Source organism: Vigna angularis, chromosome 4 (assembly GCF_016808095.1).
Source record: "Vigna angularis cultivar LongXiaoDou No.4 chromosome 4, ASM1680809v1, whole genome shotgun sequence".
Taxonomy (NCBI): domain Eukaryota; kingdom Viridiplantae; phylum Streptophyta; class Magnoliopsida; order Fabales; family Fabaceae; genus Vigna; species Vigna angularis.
Window position 1 is genome coordinate 19,994,085 of NC_068973.1, and position 23,829 is coordinate 20,017,913.

Genomic DNA, 23,829 nt, shown 5'->3' on the forward strand with positions numbered 1-23,829 from the left:
CTGCTTGAGTTCAATTAAAAAAAATACTAGTTAAGGTGATACTAAAGTTGCTACATAGAGTAAGATTGGAGGATAATAAATGGAAACCAAGGAACAAAGTGGAGCGGAAATGGAAATAAAAAATAATGGAGACATCTTCACTCGCTTCTCTTTCACTGCCTGACACATTAAGGGTGTATTAAGAGAAAAATCACCTTTTCAAAAATGTGTATTTTGTTATAATATAAAAAGTTATCTTATAATGCTTTCAGTATTTTACTACTACTTAATTAAAAAACAAAAATTAACTTGACCAGTTTCCATTTTATTGGACGTTTTACTTCGATTAAATCAGTTACAATTATCACAGCTAGTTTCTGGCATGAAACTATAAATATACACATCAAATCGAAAGACAAATCTGCAACGGAAGCAAGCAATTGTAGCTAGTTTTGAATGTAGGTTTCACCGTAGTTAAATAAAAAGGCAAACATGTACGAACAAGTAAAAGTTGTGTTTAAAGGTTTTTAGAAGGTTCCATGGGAAGAAAAACTGTAGTTTCTAGAAACCAGGGAAAGTTAAAAAAAATGTTATAACACTTGCACCTGAAACTCACAAACTCAGGTCACGGCACATAATCAGATAACATAATTACAAGTAATTTGTAAACTGAAGCAGATGTGGTTTCCCTTTTTGTTTCCCTCCTATCTCCATACTCACCAAGACTGAATGAGAAATCACCAATTCCTCACAACAGCTTCAATAATACCAACTCCAAATGTAGATAAAAATGAAAAGAAAATATAAAGATTCGGTTGTGAAGAGATCATTCACTAAAATCAAAGCTTCCACTCTGAGAGCTGCTGCCATTACGACTATGCAAGGAGAGGCCTCTCATGTGGCCAGACAAATTAGAGCCATCCTTGTTTTCCTGAAAAAACTTCTCCCTCTCAACATGCTTTGCAGGTGGTGGTGGAATTGCCACATGATTAGAAACATCGCCATTCTGTTTTGGCCGTGGTGGTGGGATCACAACAGGCGGAGATCGAGTGTCGGCTTCAAGGGATGGTGGGATCACAACAGGTGGAGATCGAGTTTCAGCATCTCGAAATTGTGGCTCTATTGAGAGTGGTCTTATTAGTGGACGATTGAGTCTCTCCCCAAGTAAACCCAAGGGAGGGTTGTCGGTTTCTGTCTCCTCATCTTCAGGTCTTGCACAAGCCTTTCCCTTACGTAATCTACAAGGAATTAGCCAAACAGAGATTAAGAATTTGGAATATTCAGTATCATCCTACATTACAAAAGTGTAATAAGTTGAATTCCAAAACCAGGGAAGGCACCTTCGGACTAACTGTTCAGGCTCCTCTTCTTCCTCTGCTTCCTCATGGTTGAACCGAGTTGCTGTTGCTGTAGCTCTGCCAGCAAGAAGATCATCATGTCTTGCGAGAACTTTCTGAAGTTGCTCATTCAATTCAATTGCCCGAGATACTATCCTTTCATCTCTGCAAAAGACCAATGCAAAACCAGTTTAAGGAACAAATTAACCATATAATGATAATAAATAACTGGGTTGTGCATGCACAAATATATAAACATTTGGAAAATTACAAGGAAAAAACTTCTTGCTAAAGGTTATTCTAGTCTACGAATAATTAACTACTCAACTCATTGAGTATTAGTTACTGACTAGAAATGTTCAATGACTTCTTTCTTAATAAAACTACAAATGTTCTGTGATTATATGTATATCCATTGTGGGTTTCCCATATAAGTCTACATGCACATGTTCATCCAAGGTTCTGGTCTCGCCCGCTTTGAATACGTGTAAGGTACAGTTGGTATGAGTATATATTATTAAACAATATTAACAAAGTTTACTCAACTTTCTATTTTGGGTTCGCTAGTTAGTATAGGATGAGTGTCAAACAAAAAAAATCTTAGATTAGAGCTACCAATACACTAGAAGCAAAGGCATCGAAAGAAATTAATAAAGAGAAAGATGAAGCAGCCTACCGAGAAGCCATCACAAGATGCATAACCCTTTGCTTTTGAAAAGAACATTGTTCTACAAGGTCAAGGGTGAATTCATCCCTTGCTCCCTACAAAAGAAAACAATTACAAAGTAAGAGTTAGAATGGAATTACTTTTAGATTCTAAAACTCACTCTCGGGTTGGGAGTCACCTGAGGATTTTGAGCATCAACAGCATCCAGGACCTCTTTTAGTACTTCTAATGCATTGCTAGCCTTTTGAATAATGCTACAAAAGACATGTAAATTAAAATGAGATATTGATAGGTTTCCGAACAAGAAACCTGATCAAGAACTCCCTCTCAACCTCTCACAACAAAGATACCGAGAAGAATGAAAAGAATCTGGTATTATTCACAAAGAATAGTCTGTACAATCAACATACAGGGACATAATCCCCTTCACAGGTCTAAGGCCTGTCAACAATCAAAGTCTCAAAAGTCCCCTTCCAACTAAACAAACAACTATTTATACATTATTTTTCCCGCCCTTCTCTAACTGTTATAAACAGTTAGATCATTAAAGCTAATTAGTCTTCTTCTTTCTCTCGTAAACTATCCATCTCTTCTCATTCCTATCATTACCCGCCACCTGAAGCTCAACCTTGTCCCCAAGGTTAAAGTCGGGGTATTGTTCCCTGATAGTAACTTCATCCTCCCATGTTGCCCCGTCCTGACCTCCTTCCTGCCATTCAATTAACAACTGGGGCACCATTCCTTCTCCACTTTAGGTCTGCCTTCTTCCCAGAATTCGGACTGGCCAGAATGAAGGCCCATCTGCCTGCAGGTCCTATAGCAACTCCTTTTCCACCCTCTGCTCTCCTATCGCCTTCTTCAGCTGCGAGACATGAAAGACTTGATGTATGCGGGCTGTCTCCGGCAACTGAAGCTTGTAGGCCACCTCTCCCACCTTCTGAATAATCTGGAATGGTCCAAAGTATCTGGCCGCCAACTTCGAGTGAAACCTGGTGGTCATTGAAGATTGCCGGTGTGGCCTTATCTTCAAGTAGACCCAATCCCCAACCTCCACATTCGCGAGTCTCCTTCTCCTGTTTGCCTGTTTCACCATCAACTCCTGAGCCCGCTCTAAGTGAAACTTTAACTGTCTCAACACCTCATCTCTGGTTTGGAGCTCTTGGCTCACCGCTCCTACTAATGATTCTCCAGGTATGAATCTATGCAATGAAGGAGGTGGTCTCCCATAAACAGCCTCAAAAGGAGTACACCTGATAGCTCCTTGATAGCTGGTATTGTACCAATACTCAGCCCAAGGTAGAACCGACATCCATCCTCTCGGTTGTTCAGAACAGAAACATCGGAGATATCCTTCCAACACTCGATTTAATACCTCAGTTTGTCCGTCAGACTCTAGATGGTATGCGGTGCTCATCTTCAATTGAGTACCCTGCCCCTTGAATAACTCCTTCCAGAAAATGCTTAGAAATAAAGGGTCTGTCACTCACAATGGACTGAAGAATTCCATGTAGCCTGACAATTTCCTTGACAAATATTTCTGCAACCGTTCTAGACGAATAAGGGTGCTTAAGCGGCAGGAAGTGCCCGTATTTACTCAGCCGATCTACTACAACTAGAATAGCATCGTACCCCTACGACTTGGGTACCCGAACTATAAAGTCCATGCTCAACTCTTCCCAAACAGCATTTGAAATTGGCAGCGGTTGCAGCAGTCCTTGAGGAGATGAAGACAAGTATTTGTGGTGCTGGCATACAAGACAACGGGCGACAAATTCGGTCACATCTTTCTTCATGCTGATCCAATACAATGATTGGGCTACCCTCCTGTAGGTCCTGTACACCCCCGAATGTCCACCAGTCTGCGTCACATGAAACGCTGCCATCAACTTGAAAATCCAGGGCGATTGAGCTGACAGCACCAGCCTGCCCTTATAATGCAACCTCTCCTGCTCCAAGGTATAGGCGGGATGGGTATTCGGGTCACGTCTGATATCCTCCATCACCCTTTTTAAACCCTCATCCTCCTCCACTTCCTTCATAATTTCCCCAAAATCTTGCCAGTAGGGCCTGACAACCACACACAATTCTTTATCTTCCTCTATATCCCCCTCATTCCTCCTAGACAGTGCGTCTGCTGCTTTATTTGTGACCCCCGCTTTGTAAACTATCTCAAAATCATACCCCAACAACTTTGCAATCCAATTCTGTTGATTTTGAGTAGTTATACGTTGTTCTAGCAAGTACCGGAGGCTCTTTTGATCAGTATGAACTACGAATCTCTGCCCCAATAAGTAAGGCCCCCAATGTTGTATGGCCAACACCAAGGCCATCAATTCTTTCTCATAGATGGACTTGTTCAGTGTCCCTTCAGACAGGGCCTTACTAAAGAAAGATATCGACTTCTTCCCCTGAGTCAATACTGCTCCCACTCCATTGCCAGAAGCATCACACTCTATGTGAAAGGGTTGTTGGAAGTTTGGTAAAGACAGCACTGGAGCTGTCGTCATGGCCTTTTTCAATTTCTGTAAAGCCTCCTTTGCTTTCTCATTCCAAGAGAACCCTCCTTTCTTCAATAGCTCTGTCAAGGGCTTGGCAATCTTCCCATAGTCCTTTACAAATCTCCTATAGTAACCAGTCAACCCCAAGAAACCCCTTAATCCCTTCATTGTTTTCGGCCTTTCCAGTCCAGCACAGCTTTCACCTTCTCGGGGTCCATCTCCACCCCTCAGTTAGATATCGCATGCCCCAAATATTTAATTTGAGTCTATCCAAACTCGCACTTCCTCCTATTAGCCACCCATTGATTTTTCTCCAATGTTGAGAGGACACTTCTAACATGCTTGAGATGTTTTATCCATGATTGGCTATAAACCAATATATCGTCGAAAAATACCAAAACGAACTTCCTTAAGTAGGGCTGGAAGAGGTTGTTCATGGCACTTTGGAATGTGGCAGGGGCGTTGGTGAGGCCAAATGGCATCACCATGAACTCGTAGTGACCCTGATGAGTTCTAAGCGCGGTCTTCTCTATGTCTTTCTCCCCCATGCGGATCTGATGGTAACCCGCCTTCAAGTCAATCTTAGAGAAGTAGCAAGCTCCCCTCAACTCATCCAGCAGCTCCTCGATTACTGGTATCGGAAACTTATCGGGCAATGTGGCACGGTTTAACGCTCTATAGTCGATGCAGAAGCACCAGCTGCCATCTTTTTTCTTCACTAGAATGACGGGACTCGAGTAAGGGCTATTGCTTGGTTGGATAACCCCTGTTTGGAGCATTTCACTACTTGCTGCTCTATTTCTCCCTTCATCACGTGAGGGTATCGGTAAGGTCTAATATTGATGGGATCAATCCCATCCTTAAGAGGTATGTGGTGCACCATACCACAGTCTAGAGGCAGCCCAGCAGGTTCAGTGAAGATCCCTCTGTACTGTCTCAATAGTTGCTCCATCTCCCAGCTCTGTTCCTCCGTTAACCCCTGGTAGTCTATAATTTCCCCCTGCGTTTCTACTGACCCCAACTCCCAAACTAGCAGCCATGCCTCTACTTCGTTCATTTTTAATAAAGCCCGTGGTTCCACCATCTTCCTTTCCAACGATGGGTCTCCTTTTACCCTTATAGTCCTCCCCCCTTGATGATACACCATAGTCAATTTGCCCCAGTCTAGCGTTACTTCCCCCAGTTTCTCCAACCACTCCATGCCTAGGATCACATCCATTCCCCTAGTTCGAACAAGTAGAATCTTTCCGCCACTTTTGTCTCCCCTATCTCTATCATCACTCGCTCACAGCAACCCCTGGACTTCTTCTTCTGGCCGTCTCCCATGCTTACTAGATACGGTGGAGTATCCACCACTGTCAATCCCATTTCCTCCATCAATCCTTGACTGATCAAGTTGTGGCTAGCGCCACTGTCGATGAGGATCAGTACCTCTCGGTCCCCTATACGCCCCTTCAACTTCATCGTTTTTGGTGACGTTAAGCCTCCGGCGGAAAACGCCGACAACTCCATTCAACTCTGTTTCCGTCTTGTCCCCTTCCTCCTCCTCCTCTTCGGCCAATATCAGCAATCCTCTATCGGGGCATTGATGGCTGGGACTAAATGGCCCACCACACCGGAAACATCTTCCCTCCTCTCTTCTCTTCACAAACTCCGAGTAAGGTAAGTTTCGGATATTTCCCCCTCTCCCGTCGCCATTGGGCCTCGCCGTTCCGCCTCCTTGGGTCGCCTCCTTCTTTATTGACCTGACACTTTCCGCTACCCCTCCTCGGCCCTGCATATCGCGACTGTGTTCGACTCGCGCTACCACCTCGATCGTCCTCCCCCACGAACTCTGATTCTTGGTCGTCAGTCCGCCTCCGATCTTTGAAAGGTTACACAGCTTCTCCACGTTATGCGCGATTTGCATGGTTGTCATCAAATCTTGTGGATCATGCAGTCTCACGTGATCGCACACCTCTTCTTGGAGACCCGCCATGAAATAACCCAGAAGTTGTTCTTCGGGAATCTTGGTCGTCTGTCCTACCAAAACATCAAAATCCCGAATGTAATCGTCCACCGACCCTGCCTGTTTAATGGCCATCCTCTCATAGACCGACCCTCGAGTTCCCCCTCTGAACCTAATCACCATCACTCTCTTCAAGCCTTCCCAAGAGTTGTTCTTGGTTTTCTCCCTCCAAAAGCGAAACCAGTACCCCGCGTATCCCTCCATGCCGATGAAGGCCAATTGCAATTTTTCTTCTTCAGCCAGTCTCTGCACTTTGAAAATTTTTTCCGCCCGATTGATCCAATTCAATGGATCCCCTCCTTCAAACACGGGTAATTCCACCCATTTCCTCCAGTTAGACGGTCCGTCCTAGTTCCATTTCCCTCTTTTTTCTCTCTCTCCGTCGCGTCTACCGTCGTTCTCATTCACCGACGATTGACTTCCACCCTGGTGTCGACCGTTCGGGTGGTGATTACGATGTTCGGGTGGTGATTACGATCTTCCAGCATTCTCAAAATCGCCTGAATATCCTAGCGCATCGCCGCCGACTCCTGTCTCAAAGCTACCGTGTCCGCCTTTGTCTCCGCTATCGCAATTTTGACAGCCTCCAACTAACCTTCTACCGCCACCACTCTCTACTCCATCTCTCGAAAAAGATCACCGCCTTCAGTCGTTCGGTTCCCTTCTTCTTCCTCACCGCTCGGCCTCTTCTAAGGGATCCGGCAGGTCGGACCAAATTGATAGGTTTCCGAACAAGAAACTTGATCAAGAACTCCCTCTCAACCTCTCACAACAAAGATACCGAGAAGAATGAAAAGAATCTGGTATTATTCACAAAGAATAGTCTGTACAATCAACATACAGGGGCATAATCCCCTTCACAGGTCTAAGGCCTGTCAACAATCAAAGTCTCAAAAGTCCCCCTCCAACTAAACAAACAACTATTTATACATTGTTTTTCCCGCCCTTCTCTAACTGTCATAAACAGTTAGATCATTAAAGCTAATTAGTCTTCTTCCTTCTCTCGTAAACTATCCATCTCTTCTCATTCCTATCAGATATAACAAAGAGTTTCAGAGAGAACTTATCAAAAAAACATTAAGGAAATAAATTCACCCAAAAGAAGATTTTGAAAATACTACCTCTCATCATACCTCTCATCATTCATTTCATTTAACATAAATACTCATATTTGACTAAATCTTTTTCTATCCCAGTTTCCATCAATATAGCTAAAGCAAATAATTCCTCTTGCTACAATAAATCATTTGAAATATTCATCTACAGAAGGATTTTTAAAGATCTTATCAATCACAATTTCACTAAAACTGAAGCAAAAGTCACCTAGATTCAGGGACAGTCTGGGACTCAGCTTGCGGAGCAACTACTTCATGTCTAGGTGCAGCCTGCTCCCTGTTTGGTACATTATTAGTCCTACTAGGTTGTGAACTAGGATGGTTCGATTGGACCACTTGATCCCTTTGAGAAAACTGCACTCCAGCACTCTGTAAAAAGAATAAAACCAATGTCATGAATTTGTTTTAGTGATGTTCAAAGAGCACATAAATTATAATGACAGGTATTGGAAAAACAAATACATTCCCGAGCGACCATTGTTTTTATAGCAACTACTTGTATTATGTACAAAATGACAAGAAAAGTGACATTAGTCAATACTTTAAGAAACAAATAAAGAGAAGTTAATTAGCAATGGGTGACACTGGAAATGCTTACTATCCACCATATCATGCCTTGAGATTGAATATATATTATAATATCACGATCAATCATGCCCCTTTTGATACGACGAAGAGTTCTTACCATCATGTCAAAAGCTTAAACTGCAAATAGAAGTGCAACTCTAGACCCTAGGCTTGACCGAGGTTCGCCCTCAAACTGAAATAGTTACAAACATGTTGAACCTAGGATTTCAACCATCATGACATGTAACACTTTGGATCAGATGCAATCCAGTACTTATTTAAGCTATTGAATATGGATATTGGCATTGAACTTTACTCGAAATTAAACATATACCTGTTCTTAGAATATTAACCCTATTTATCATGATTATATTGTGTCTACGATTACCCTATTTATCATGATTATATTGTGTCTAGGTTACCCTATTTATCATGATTATATTGTATCTATGTTACCCTATTTATCATAATTATATCGTGTCAATTTATTTTTATAAATAGAAGATTATGAGAGGGATCAATCAAGCCCTCTAGAATTATTTTACAATTTAATTCTCAAGTTGTTATCAGAGCAGGTTGTCTGAATCTTTTCTGCCTTTGCTGCCGGTGGCCCGTGGCCACTACCACTGGCGGCCTTAAAAATTTCATCTTTTCTTAAATACCTCAATGAGCAGTCTTGTTCAGGTTTCTATCTAGTATCTAAACCCTAGTTGTTGTTCGCAATTTTCCGGCACTGTTTGTCGTTTTCTGGTGTCGTTTACCATTGGCACTATTTTTCCACTGTGACGAGTTGTCCACATAAGTTTGTCACCATCAACCTCTGTTTCCTGTAATTCCGAGGCCGTTCGCTAATGCCCGCCACCGACCACCGCCACAGTTTAGTCTGGCGACCAATGGATCTGGATTGCCTCCTTAAGCCATGGTCAACCCTGCTTGTGTCAAGGGCTAGTTCTCATCCAAGCACCGTCACGTGCGCCACATCTGTTCAACCTCCGTCGTCGCTACCGTCTTGTTTTCTCTGGTGAAGTTAGGGGTTTTGTGCGCATCGAGGAGCGCGACCCATCCCTGGTTGTCGTTGCCTCATTCTATTCCACATGCAATGTCACACACGACTTCTCTACGATCAGCTTCCAGCGTGTGTTTGTCACGCGCCACCTTTCCGGTGTAGAAATTACACTATGACACTGCCATTCGTCTCGCCGGAGCCTTTTGAGTGCATTTTGGTCCTTGTTTCTTAGTTTTGGTGGTTATAACTCAGACCTAGGGTTTTCTCCTTTAGTTGTTTTGGAACCCTAAGTCCTTCATATCTCTGTTTCAACATTGTTTGACTCATCGAATCATGTTGAGTCCATATACGTCCTTGGTTCCTGATTTCAAAGTCAGCAGACCGCTCTTGACGCCACTTCGTCACTTTTTTCTTCAATCGTTATTGGTCACTTTCTCCTTGGGCCCGAGTCTAGTTTGTTTAGCCCATAGTTCTTGTGATACAGTGTTAAGTATCACCATTTGGGAGTAGTCCAGCACAAAACCTTTGGACCTCCAACCTATCTTTGGCCTTTAATGTTATCATAAGTCTCAATCTTTGTTCCTCAAATTTGTCATCCTTATAGTTCTCAACACAATCCAACCATGGTTCCTAGTGGAGCTTTGATGAATAAAGGAGACCATTATGACATTCCACCTTCACAGTTTCCGTCGTTCACCATGAGGGAGTATGTTTCAGTCACTACAGACCCCATCAGTCAATGATGGCAGTTTAGTCCCTGCAGGCCCCATCAGTCAGCAATGGCAATTTAGTCCCTGCAGTAAGGGGGAGTATGTTTCCAGCCACTAGTCAACACTAGTCAGAGGCCCCAACTAGTCAGAGATGACAACCACTGCAGGCCCCAATTAGTCAGAGATGGCAGTCCTTATAGTTTTGTCGCTTTCAGCCACTACAGGCCCCAACTAATCAGAGATAGCAGTCCCTGCATTTTTGTCGCTTTTAGCCATGCAGACCCATCCTTATTTGATGGCAATCCAGTCTCTGCAGTTTGTCGTTGTCTACCCCTCAGCATTCACTTTTGATGGAAATCAACTTTGTCAAAGTCACCCTACTTGAAGGTTCATGGTGTTAGATGAAGTTTTGTGGTTGTCCAATATTATTCTCCATAAGCTTATGAGGAGTCTCTTTAGTTACGCTGGTTTGTAAGTCTAATTTGGTTTATAGACATTCTCTCTCAATGGTCTGAAGCATATGTGCATCTTGCTCGGAGCCAAAGTTACCACGTCTATTGTCTCGGCATTTTAGACAAGTTGATTTAGTTGGATTGAGTTTATTTATTCCAAGCTTGACATATACAATTTGTATGCTACAGCTTGAGGGGAGTGTTAGAACATTTACCCTATTTATCATGATTATATTGTGTCTAGGGTTATCCTATTTATCATGATTATACTATGTCTATGTTACCCTATTTATCATGATTATATTATGTCAATTTATTTTTATAAATAGAAGATTATGAAAGGGATCAATCAAGCCCTCTAGAATTATTTTACAGTTTAATTACTGAGATAATTACAAACATGTTGAACCTAGGATTTCAACCATCATGACATGTAACACTTTGGATCAGATGCAATCCAGTACTTATTTAAGCTATTGAATATGGATATTGGCATTGAACTTTACTCGAAATTAAACATATACCTGTACTACCTTCTACACATACCATTCCCTCCCTCTAAGAAACAATTTGCCCACGAACCTTGAAATAAGTAGAAGCATATCAAACATGATATGATTAATAGTGCTTACCACCATACTAAAAGTTTAAGTTGTTAGCTAAGGCACAACTCTCAGACATGTAACACCTAGCATTAGATGCAGACTCATTTCATTTATACCATAGAACATGGGCAACAAGGTTGAACCTGATGTACAAACCCAACAAGTACTTTTGCGACCCTTTGGGCATATCACCATGGCACAAAGTTCCTTTCCCATCAATGCACTCTAAACTATATATGCTACTACCATATAACTATAACCTGACCATAATTACCGGGAGTTATCACTTTGCCTCATGTATCCAGTTTAAAAATGAACACAAAAAATACCCTTCCAATAAGCAAGTAAAATTTCAATTGCTGCCAATTGAAAAGCGACTGCTAGTCTCTTCTTATGCTTTTAAAATCATAAAGTTAAAATAAACTTTCTTTGCCTAGTCAACAGCCTAACCACAGCTTATTAATCAAATGAATCCAGATCAAAACAATATGAATGTCCTAGGGTTTTGTACGCAAATTTGTACCTACCACCAATTCATAATATGCATTATAGTACTGTGGAAACTTTCCAGACGCGCCACCAAGGGATGTTTGTGTGGCATCTAATAGGAGAAAGATCCTCTCCCTCACAGGCAAATCAGACTGCAACCAAAGAGCAAGAGAGAATAAAAAAGAGGTTAAGAAAGAATGACAATGCTAGATAACAGAAGTCTTTGCAGTGAACACTAACCTTTCTCTTCACAATTTTTACTAGAATGGGAATAACTCCAGAATCAATCACCTGCTCATGAATATGCTCTCCAATATTGTTCATCAACATTTCCAGCAACTAGAAAAGCAAAATAGATGAAAGATGGTAACGTAGAACACTACAGAACAGGAAAGCAAGAAATGTAAATATTTAACACAAGAATGTCAAATAACCAAGATTTTCTGTATCGGATACAGTGAAAACTATATGTTTTCAAACTGTGTTTATACAAGTTTTTCAGCATAGGTTACAACTTTTAGAAATTCACACAAAAAATAATGAGTAACTAAATGCATGATAAAGTAATTATTCTCACCATGACAGCATAAAGTTGAGTATCAGGGTGTTTACTTCCTAGTCTCTTTTTTATAGCTTTGACAACATCTCTAGCCTGCCTGCATATTCAAAAGATGTGATTGTCAAAAACAGAAACAATGTATGGATTATCCTGACAATCCAACATGTTCATCTATGTTCATAATCAAGTGAACATGATCAAGCCCAGATAGGGTGAACAAGAACCATGAACTTAATTTGAATTGTAAATTAAGAGCTCCTTTGCATTTGATCTTTAAGACTTAGTTGTTTCTTTTCCTTCAAAACCTCTACAAGATTTCAATCATAAGATACTGTTAGGTTTCTTGATAGAAGAAACCGATTCAAAGATGTCTTCACTCACAGAAAACACAAAAAAAGACCCTCTAGGAACTGTATATGTCTCGTTTATTCGTTTCTCAACAGTCATACAACAAGAACACTGTCAAGGGATGATGTTTCCCTTCTCACAGGACACTAAGAATCCTGTCTATACTCTCAACATACCAAAAAACGTCCCCCACAACAACAAAAACCCAAACCCACCTATATATAGTCTTCTTATTAGGAAGACTATAACCTCCTAACCAACCAACTAACTATTTGTTTTCTTCATTCTTACATAGACATTTAGTTTTTTAACAGATACTTTGAACACAATGTAAGCTATTGTAACCACACACTAACTATGGAGGGCGTAAGACATCAGTCATTAGCCAATTAATTGAAGGGTTACAACTTTTCCTTTTGAGAAAAAAAAAATCAAATAAAAAAAGGTGCACCTAGAATGAAAAATAACTCATTCCTAAGAACCCAGCAATCAATTTCACCAAGACCAAAAAATGATCATTCATAAGGATTATCCTCCAACATCAAACACACAGTTAGCTACTTGGCAAAGCTCAGGTGGCAATGGTAAAGATCATAGGTTCGTTTCCTAAGCAAAGAAAGAAAAAATACACATTCACAAAGTTTCCTTAGTCAAAATCTGAAACATAAAAGGTTATATATTAACAAATTTAAATGAGTTTACCATTGGCACCAACTGTACCATTGGCACCAACTGTTCATTCACATTGTTCAATCAGAAACAAGCAACATTAAATAAGGTTATAAAAGCATTTTGGTTACCTTCTATCATGAGCAACTAGCTCACAGATTTCAATATTTTTTGCCCAATCAGTTTCAGCTAGTTTCTCGCTTGTTGCACCATTGACTAGCTCAGCTGCCATCTCTTTTTCTAGATTTTAATCTAAAAATACATATAATATAAAACGTTAAAGGTATTTCAGAAGCAGGGGCAAACAGGCAACAAAGAGTTACCAAAGTTTGACAATTTACCAGCTATTGCTAGAGAAAAACAAACAAGGCAGTCTGATAGAAATTCCAAAGGATACCGTAAAATTCAGATTTAAGACACACAAACACAAATGTAAAGACAAAAAAAAAATAAAAGGATGGCTTTAAATAATGAATAACAACAGTTGAAGACAAAATGGTGAACCAACTCTGTTTCCCTATGAATAGCTAGACAGAAGAGCAGAAAAACTCTAGTCAAAACCATTCTGAAGAATTTAGAGGCCAATGGTTTGTCCATATATGTAATTTACAACAGAAGATTATGTGTCATTTGATATCTTGCAGTGGAATAAAAGCTTGGCTTGTTGTTGTCGCTGTATGAATAACATGATAGAATGTAGAGTATCTCTTAGATCTTTGAGAAGCCAGTATCACATAGTTTTCGTCAAAAGTTAGTCTTTAAACAAGTACAAAGCAAAAATTAGAGATTCATATCAATCAGACCGTTAACCATCATATCATCATATACAACATATCCGCAGAAAAATGGACAGTGACTGAAAAAACACAGAAAAAAACTGCAATTAGACACTCATAATTTGAAACAATATCAAATCACCTTCAAGAAAATTAACCTCAGTCCAAAGTGAAAAATGTCATCATGTCACAATAGTAATCGAAGTCTGAAGGGGTATGTCATGAACTACCTGCAAAAAAAATAAAAAATCAAGAGGCCGAAAATTCAGAATACATGACTCAGTTTCGGTTTCATAAAAAAAAATGCATTGAAGAAAATAAGCCAAAACTACAATCTGTATGACCCTTACTAATCGAAGAAAGAAAAAAAGAAAAGAAAAAGTTTATAGTCAAGAAGAGGCAAAAAACAGGAAATGATGAAATGAGACTGTGAACTATGAAATTAAAATTACTGTCCATTGCTCCCATCTTTTTTTCCTCTTAAGCAAGCATAAACATTATGGATATGATAATTAAGCACAAAAAACAAGAACTGCTTCAACATCCAACTGAATCGCGATACAACTTAAACTAGTCTCAGATCTGAATTAAGGCACAACAACAAAACCCACAACTCGAAGAAACACAATTGAAACTCAAGAAGAGTGAAAACCTTCCAAAAATGAAAACTTTGGGGAGTTTGATCTTATGGGGTGAGAGTTAGCACCTGTGAAGACGGACACAACGATAGAGATGACGAGGAAGAAGGCTAGGAAACACTGATAGGCCCTAAATAGCTTCAGCATTTGATTTCACAGAAGATCAAGTGCCAATTGTCTTACTTTTTCTCTTTTTTTTCTTAACTTTAACCTTTTTTGGAATATGATGATTGTGAAATTCGCATGTGGGGTACTGTTTTTTAAGGTTGTGAACAAATTGTTAGCTTGCAGAGAATAAGGTAAATGTATATAAGAGGGGATTTGCGTATGAAGTTCTTGCAATTATTACTAGTGAGGAATTAAATTAATTGAATATATAAAAAGAAATTAAGTGAAGAAATTATTATTATCATTATTTTCAATTATTATGGGAATTCAAAATAGGTAGGAAGAGAATCTAAGGTTGGCTGTTACGACGGTTTACTTCTTTGAAGAGACAGCTCCGCCACCACAGAGCTGTCTGTCCCAAAAGCTAAATCTTCTCTTTCCATCGAATCCATCAAATTAATCATTATGTTCAAGTTTTTTTTCTCATTGAATGTATATATAACTCAAGATAATTATTTTATAAAATAAAAATTTTATTTACCCATCTATCATTATTATTTGGTTATATTTTGAAAATGTATAATCTTTAATTATTTTTTTAAAAATAAATATTTCGAACGTAAAATTAACAAGAATTTAATATTAATGACTCTAACTTTGAACAAATATCACTATAATAAATATTTATATTATTTTAATAAATTAATTTATATCCAACTTAAAGTTTGTAATATAAAATTTGTATTTCACATCATTTAATATCTAATATTTTTTTTCCGATCAAATTGAAACATTACTTAAAAAATCTAAATTGAGATTACTTTTGATGTCTCATATTAATTTGGGGTATTTGAACCATTTTCTTTTCTTTGTAATATAATAATGTAAAAGTCTAAAAGATTTTGTTTAAAGAATGTATTTAGAATAATAAGATTCGATTATTTTAATATTTAAAGTTTAAATATAAATAATTTTTTTATGAATAAGTTTTACTATTTTAAAATACATAATTTTAAAAAAATATCGAACTTTCTTTCTTCTCTTTAGGTACTCTCAACATTTGTTCATTTATTTGAAGATTGAAGATTGTTGTTGGAAGTCTCATATCGACTAGAGATAAGGTCAAATTATAATATATAAGTATGGTGCAAACCTCACCATATAAGTCGATTTTGTGGGGTTGAGTTAGACTTAAAACCACTTTCTAATAATTGTTAGGGTGATTCTCGTAACGAATTATCTATTTTTGTTTGATCAATTTCTTCAATAAAGTTGGTTTTCTATTCCTCCTTTCTTTGCATGTAGCACTTTTTGGTTCACCTGTATTGTTTGAATTTTTTCTGTTAGTCTCTGTTTAGTAAACATAATGTCGTGTCCTGATTGTGATTGTGTTTGTTTATGGGAGAAAATAAGGTTTCTTGTCTGTTTGGAGCTATTTGTAGGTTTTCTCAAGTGTTCGGACTATCTATCAGTAAGGAAAGCTAATTACACCAGCGCGAAATAAGTCTTCCACGTCTCCCGTTCAATGTCAAAAACTTTCATTTTTTTCGATGTCAAATGCTCATTTGACGTCGAAAGTTTCATTTTTCAATGTCAATTGACATTGGAAATCTAGTTTTTCAACGTTATATAGTTGCATGCAATCATTTCAACCTAAACAAAAATTATCCTTGGGTTGTCAAAATACGAACTAGATGTCAAAAATCTCATTTTCTAACGTCATTTAACATTGTACATCCAAATTTTTGACGTTATATGTCTTGTAAATTTGGTGAATTCATTAAAACGTTTGGTGTGTAGGTGGAAAATTTACTCACATAAATGTCTGATAACCTAGACTCATAAGATGTTGGATTCTACGTTTTCCAACGTCATATAGCCTGTTAAAATTTTGTAAAATGGAAACCACGTACACCGTTTCTTCTCACTTTCTCTTCTACTTAAACAAACATCTTTGTTGACGAGTGCGAGGAAGAACAAATGTTAGTTTTATGTCACTTACCTATTGCAAAAGTGTTTATGTTGCCTGGATATTTCCTTAGTTTTGATGGATTGATGTCATTTTTGTTAGAAGACGTACAATAGAACATTTAATCAGTAGACAAAAAACAAGAGAGGGTGAATTGATTTGCTTAATAAAATCTATCCCTTTTTCTAAACTAATTTATAAATAAAATCAGTTTTTTATAATTAACAATAATAAAGATAAAGAGTGTAAGAAAAAAAAGAAATTACAATAAAAGTATTTTATATTGGTTCGGATCAAAAGACCATAAATCCAGTTGTTAATTTCTATAAAGAGGGATTAACTAAACAATAAAAATAACCAAGAACTTACAATCACATGGCTTAGGGTTTAAGGTTGTAAACCTTAAAGGATTTTGATGATAAAGTAATAAAAAACTAGAAACAACCACTACTCTTTAGATTGATGTAAAATAAAGCTTTTATAGTACACCATTTGTAATAGTTAAGTTATTAGAATAGCTAGATACACATAGGGATCTAGAAATGCATTATTTCAGAAAACTCACCAAAATAATCGGTTATCACTTGGGATAATCGATTATCCAAGGAAAAATTAGAAACATTTTTTATTCGCAGATAATCGATTATCTTCAGGGATAATTGGTTATCCTCGAAAAACATGATTTGTCAAGGTTTGCAGATAATCGATTATCACTTGGGATAATTGATTATTTGCGGTAGTTAGGAGAAGACCTTTGATCTTCTGACATATTTTTGAACCATGCGTATAAATACTTCGTTTATGAGGTCTTTGTAGTTGCTTAAAAAATTGTTAGAGAATAAAGAGCATTGTTAGAAATCTCTATGTGTTTAAATGAGCTTGTGAACTTGGTGCTTGTAGAAGGAAGTATTTGTCTTAATGTGTCTAAGTGATGAAGCATATCTACTGAGCAAAGTCAAGCTAGTTCATCTTTTTTTAGGTCAAAAGGAAATGTTGTTCATCTTTTGTTTGTCAAGAGATGTGTATTATAAACCTTTACTCTACTTTATTATTGTAAGATGTTGTTTTATTTTAGTTATTAGTTATATTTATTTTAGAGAGATTAACAATTGGACGTAGAATCTTTTGTCTTAACTAGTATAAAGATCAATGGTGCAAGCTTCTAAGAAAACCCTAAAAACACTAGCTTGACCTAACTTGGAGACCAAGGCAAAAATTCTCTATAATAAGAAGAGGACATGTGGCCACTACTTATGGAAAATCTTCTTCATTCCTAGAGTGAGATGTGACCACTAACTTATGGGAAATCCTGTCCAATAAAAGCATGACACATAGTCATACTCACATAAGTGGGACATCCTACACTCTTATCCACCAAGCTAGATTAAAAACTTTAACCACTTGGTCAACACTTACTATGGACGTCCACTTTGGGTCAACATTGAGCCTTAACCTTGTTAACCCAAGTTGTTCAAACACCCTACACTACTTGACCTAAAATATGAGACCCAAAATAAATCTTACGTTATTTGGTTCATAATACAAAGCCCAAAAATATCTTAGACTACTTGGCCCAAAATACAAGGCCAAAATTATTCCTACTCTAGAAGCTCCATGATGGCCTAAGATGACCCAAGAGAGAGAGTGTCTAGGTCAATCTTCCATAGATGATTTTAACTCTTCTTGAAAGTGCTTAGCTATGGCTGAGGGGTATGTCATCATCTCCTCCCTCTTGAAAAGGATTTACACTCAAATGTTCAAGTTGGCTTATGGAAACATCCCCTCCTTTTTGGAGATGTTTGTCTTTTCTTCCCCCAGGGTCAAATACCCTTCTACTTATAACACAAGATAGTACAAATGTTAGTAGAATAAGTATATGAAGAATAGAACTCCCAAGGATTATACACCTTTGATCAAATGAATGATCAAGGTCTTGGTTTTTGGAAGCATTTTCTTTGAAGCTCTAGTTTGTCTTGTGTTGAATGTATGTTCTTTTAGAATGAATTCTCATTCCAACACAAGGTTTATTTGGTTTTGTCTTTCCATGATTCTTGAGGACGATGGTAAGAAGACCTCTTTTGTTTCACACAAGCCTTTGGCCTTTAACATAATGACTTCCTTGTTGAGGCACTCTTTAGACTTAAGTAGTTTTCTTTGACACTTATAACATTGATTATTGGAAGTGTCTTTATTTTATTTATTATCGTTTTCTTTTTCTATTTTCTTTCTCATTTGTTCTTGATCCTTTTCCACTTGAGAAGGTGCGAAAGGATGAAGTACAAATTTTCTTTAATTATGAATGACGGTTATTTCATTGGTGTGGTGATAACACTATCGTTTACGCGATCAAATTAATACTACTAAAATATAACAACTTCAATATTGTTAAGATAGTAGCCAACAAAACAGAAAGGATAACCTTAAGTCGTCTCCCAACAAACACAGAATTGATTCTTAATAAATTAGTTTTTATAAAAATTATACAAAAGTGTTAGTAAAATAATAAATAAGATAAAGATAAAGAGAATATTAAAAAACGAAGTAACAAAAGATAGAAAGAAATTTATAAAGAGATTTAAAAAGATAAAAACAATGATAAAGAAAATAGGTTGATTTCACTACTTTTTCAAAATAGGATTCATCATTGGTTATTGTTAACTCATTGGCAAGTGTACCAAATTGTATCAAGTAATATAAAATGGTAAGACCAAGTATCGTTTCCCAAGAGACTCGTGTTCCTAAGCAATCGTGTAATACCTTAACCAATTAAGACTAAAGAACGATTCCAATGATTAAAATTAAAATGCAATAAGAGTAAAATTTGATCAATTGAGGTTAAACACAAGAATGAATGGATGATATTGATAATATGAGATGATAATGTTGTTGGGGTTTAGATTCCACCATCCTTACTTTCATGCATAAAAGAATTCATCTTCTTCATTTAATTGTTAATGTCACTCTCTAAATTACTTAGAACCCGATGTCTCGGCGTAAAAAGCTTATCCTTAATTATTAGACCACAATATCTTGCATCCCTAATAATCAATTCTGCATTACAAAAACAAGCTTAAGACAACCAAACATTTTATCCCCATGTCTAGGCAATAGTCCCTTTGGGTGAAATTCTCTAGATCCTGGTTCCTAGGTATTTCCCAATAACAAAGAAAGCCATACATCATGCTATGAGTGATCAAAACATAACAATGAGTAAAGGAGAAAATCACTAACAATTAATGAAAGAAGCATAAAATATTTCAAAACATATTCAAATACATGAAAGTTTAGAGGTTACATCTTCCCTAACAACAAATGAGTTTAGTTCTCAATTGTCATGGAGAAACTTGGTGTACAATGATGGAAGAATGAGATAAAAACCCTAGAAAGAGAAGAGGATAGCTCTCGCATGCCAAATCTGCCTCCAAAGGGTCGAAAAGCGTGTTTCTGAACTTCAGTCGTCAAAAGATATGAACCCTAGGGTGTACAAGTCCTTAAATAGATCAAAATTGAATCATGGACCAACATTGTTGGCGCTCAGCGCCATAACTAGGGGCAACCATGCGCAATTGCGGAGAGACTGGCCCTCAGTGCCCTGGCTGAGGGCAACCAAGCGTCCTGCGGTGTAGCTGGCTGGCGCTCGACGCCCCAGGATAGGGCGCCCAGGCGTGCTTACGAGATGAGTGGCGCTTAGTGCCCCAAATGGGGGCAAGCAGGCACCCTTTCGAGACTTCCCACGCTGAGGGCCCCAAAAGAGGCAACCAGGCGCCCTACGCACCTTCTTCAACCTTCTTTCCCGGTGCTTTTGTTGTCCCTCCTGGGTTCCAACTCCTTGATACTTTTGCTCCTCTTCCATAACATACCAATAACCTAAAAAAATTGAGGGAATTAGTGATAAAAATCATTAAGTATAATCTCTATTCACTTATTCACAAAATTCAACTAAAACAAGAGTTTAAGCAAGCTTCAAAGTCAAAAATGGTTGATTTAGTATAAAAATTATATCACAGATAACGGTAAATTCAACTGTTATCAGTTATCTAAAGATTATTGTTCAATTAATTATTGTCTTTGATTTTCAAATTAATCAATGTAAATTCTTAATTAATTTGTTGGCATTCTCACTCTTAACCAAAGTACATTCTCAATTAAAGGCAAGAACTTTGTAGATTAATCATAGTAAATTTAACCAAAGTACATTCTCAATTAAATATTCTTATGCCTAATCATGTTTATTCTTTTACCTCTTATATCAAGTAAAAAGCTAATTAACTAAAGTACATTCTTCATTAATTCTTGTTAAAGTTTTTACAACTAATCAAATTACATTCTCAATTATTGACAAAAACCTATTATTGTTAAAGTTTTTACCGCACTAATCAAATTACATTCTTGTTAAAGAACAAAAATATATTCTTGTAATTTGATTAGTGCGGTAAAAACTTTAACAAGAATAAGTTTTTGCCAATAATTGAGAATGTAATTTGATTAGTGGTAAAAGCTTTAACAATAATTAATCAAGAATGTACTTTACTTAATTAGCTTTTTACTTGATATAAGAGGTAAAAGAATAGACATGATTAGGCATAATAATATTTAATTGAGCTTTGGTTAAATTTACTATGAATAATCTACAAAATTCTTGCTTTTAATTGAGAATGTACTTTGGTTAAGAGTGAGAACGCCACCAAATTAATTGAGAATTTACATTAATTAATTTGAAAATCAAAGACAATAATTAATTGAACAATAACTAATTGAACAATAATCTTTAGATAACCAATGATGAATCCTATTTTGAAAAAGTAGTGAAATCAACTATTTTCTTTATCATTTTTTTATCTTTTTAAATCTCTTTATAAATTTCTTTTTATCTATCTTTTATACTTTCTTTTTTAATATTTTCTTTATCTTTATCTTATTTATTATTTTACTAACCCTTTTGTATAATTTTTATAAGAACTAATTTATTAAGAATCAATTTTTGTTCGTTACGAGACGATTTAGGGTTACCTGTTCTATTTTGTTGGCTACTATCTTAACAATATTGAAGTTGCTATAGTTTAGTAATATTAATTTGATCCCATTATATATGTATTCTTTGTCAATAACCAAGGCCTTCCCAACAAAATATGGCAGGCATCCATAGGTACCATGTCACATAACACACTATCTTTCTTGATTGTGCCTCTCTCCTTACACTATCCTCATCTTGGCTAATATATACATTATTACCCCTTGAGATCATGATCCTTTTCGTGGGGCATTGTGATGAAATTTGACCTCTACCAAGTAACTTGAAACATTTAAATTCACTAGTGTGAGTGTGAGACGATGTTCCCACTCTTAGTCTTTCTTTTTCTTTCTCTTCTCTCTTCTCTTTCCCTAGATTCCTATAGGGTTCTTCTTCTACCACTTCCTTACCCTCCCTCTTGTAGTCTTTCTTAACACTAGATATAGAGTGGAGAACTTTTAATCCTTTTCTCAAGAGTTGTTGCTTTACCTTTATGCAAATTTTTACCAAGTCATTTAAGTCTTGGTAGGGTAATAATTTCACTCTATCTCTAATATTAAAATTAAGACCACTAAGAAAGCTAAAGATGCTAGTATCTTCCTCCTCTCTAATTTTTGCCGTTATGATGTAGAGCTTCATCTTTTGCCCGTATTCCTCTACACACGTATCTCTTTATTGGAGCCTTTGGAGTTTGTCCATTAGCTCCCTATGGTAGTATGAAGGAATGTGTCTTCTTCTCATGGCACTTTTCAAATCATTCCAATTGGTGAATTGGGGAAATTATATAGGTTTCTCTCTCTTACTATGGAAGTCCACCAATACATTGCATTTCCTTATAAGCTTAAGGTCGCTAAGGAGACCTTCCTCTCTTCACTTACTTGGTGGCACTCAAAGACTTATTCAACTTTCATCTCCCAATTTAAGCATGCCTCAACATTTTCTTTCCCATGGAAATGGGGGAGGTCTACCCTAACTTCTCTTGGTTTGCTCTCTCTTTCACGCTCTCTTCTTAGCACTTTGTGTGGAAGAGGTTTATAATAATGATTGACAAGCCTACTATCCTCCTCATAGTGTGTGAGTAATGTTAGATTTTTTTAACTCATTTTTGAATGACCCCTACTTCTACTTTTCCTTATTTCTTCTTGGGCTTTTTCTTGTTTTTTTTATCAAGAACTCTAAGCTCTTCTTCTAAAGTAGCAAGATATTGTTCTCTTTCAAAACCTTATTTTTATTTCAAAAGGGTTTCTTGCTTTTTTAAAATTTTAGTGATTTTTGTTCTTTGGCCAAATGTTTTAAAGTTGGTTGGGCCTCTTCATTAGAATCACTACCAATTTGGTAAGAATGTGCTTTATAAATTCTTAAGGTTTTCAAAATGCTATGCACAAACAATTATTAAGTAATTCAAAATAATTTCCTTAAGAGACTTAAGGAGACAAAAGAGACTTGAGTTCACTTATAGGATAGGGAGGTGAATCACAATGAATTTCTTAATAACCAAGTCTTTCCTAGCAAAAGTTTATCTCAAGTTGTCTGATACCAAGTTTTTCAAACGGAATTAAATTTAAAGTAGAAGTAGACACACATTAAACTGCTAAGAAATAAGAAAAGCAATTAAACTAAACTATACAGCCTAATGGTAAAGTTAGAAGGAACTTTGGATCCTCCAAACTTACCAACTAAAATCGAAATTTAATAGGGTTTAAAGGTTCTTGTTAGGAGATGGGATTTAGCACCAAAGACTCATCCAAGACAACCTAAAAGGGTCATGAATACACAAGGAAAAAGAAAGCAATTACAACTCAAAGAAAATACACACAAAAATATAAGCCTTCCTTCCAAGTGTTTTCTCTCTTTTCTTCTTGTCTCCATGCAAGATATCAAGCTCCTACTAGGTCTCCACCACCTGGGATGATACCTCAAGATGTTGGCTCACCACAAAAAGAGAACCTACACCACAAAGATAACACCAAAAGCAAGAAAAGATCTTAAAACAAATCAGGCTTACAAAAGGGATTTGTATATGACAAAGATGAAAAATGAAAGAAGTCAAGCAAGAAATAAAATGGTAAGAAAAGAAGGTTAATCACACAAAGAGATGACCTAAACAAAGGCACTATAATAGATGCACAAAACCAAAAATAACTAAAGTAAAAAGTGGTGCTTCTTATCTTTAGCAAGCTATGAGTCAATCACTAAGGCCACTCTTTTAATATCATTGGCCAAGACTGAGCTGCCAAAAAGCGCAGTAAAATGCAAAAGGCAAAGAGCAAAAATGAAGCTAGCAAAATCTACTAAACAAGCTAGCGGTAGTGGTTAAA

General features: G+C 37.0%; 1 protein-coding gene across 3 annotated transcripts; it reads right to left on the reverse strand.

The window, feature by feature from the left end:
- Nucleotides 1-537: 537 nt before the first annotated feature.
- On the reverse strand, nucleotides 538-14,713 carry LOC108331573 (TOM1-like protein 5). Of its 3 annotated transcripts, none has more exons than XM_017566344.2 (11): nucleotides 14,492-14,710; nucleotides 13,928-14,015; nucleotides 13,141-13,261; nucleotides 12,011-12,089; nucleotides 11,674-11,772; nucleotides 11,472-11,585; nucleotides 7,813-7,973; nucleotides 2,162-2,237; nucleotides 1,993-2,078; nucleotides 1,320-1,481; nucleotides 538-1,217 (listed from the first exon to the last, which is right to left on the reverse strand). In XM_017566344.2, the coding sequence occupies exons 3-11, from the start codon at nucleotides 13,239-13,241 to the stop codon at nucleotides 806-808; spliced, it is 1,290 nt and encodes a 429-aa protein (XP_017421833.1). In that variant the 5' UTR covers nucleotides 13,242-13,261; nucleotides 13,928-14,015; nucleotides 14,492-14,710; the 3' UTR covers nucleotides 538-805. The 3 variants fall into 3 exon arrangements, with proteins under 3 accessions (XP_017421833.1, XP_017421834.1, XP_017421835.1); XM_017566345.2 differs by having other exon boundaries at nucleotides 14,438-14,710; XM_017566346.2 differs by lacking the exon at nucleotides 13,928-14,015 and having other exon boundaries at nucleotides 13,141-13,249; nucleotides 14,492-14,713.
- Nucleotides 14,714-23,829: the final 9,116 nt, after the last annotated feature.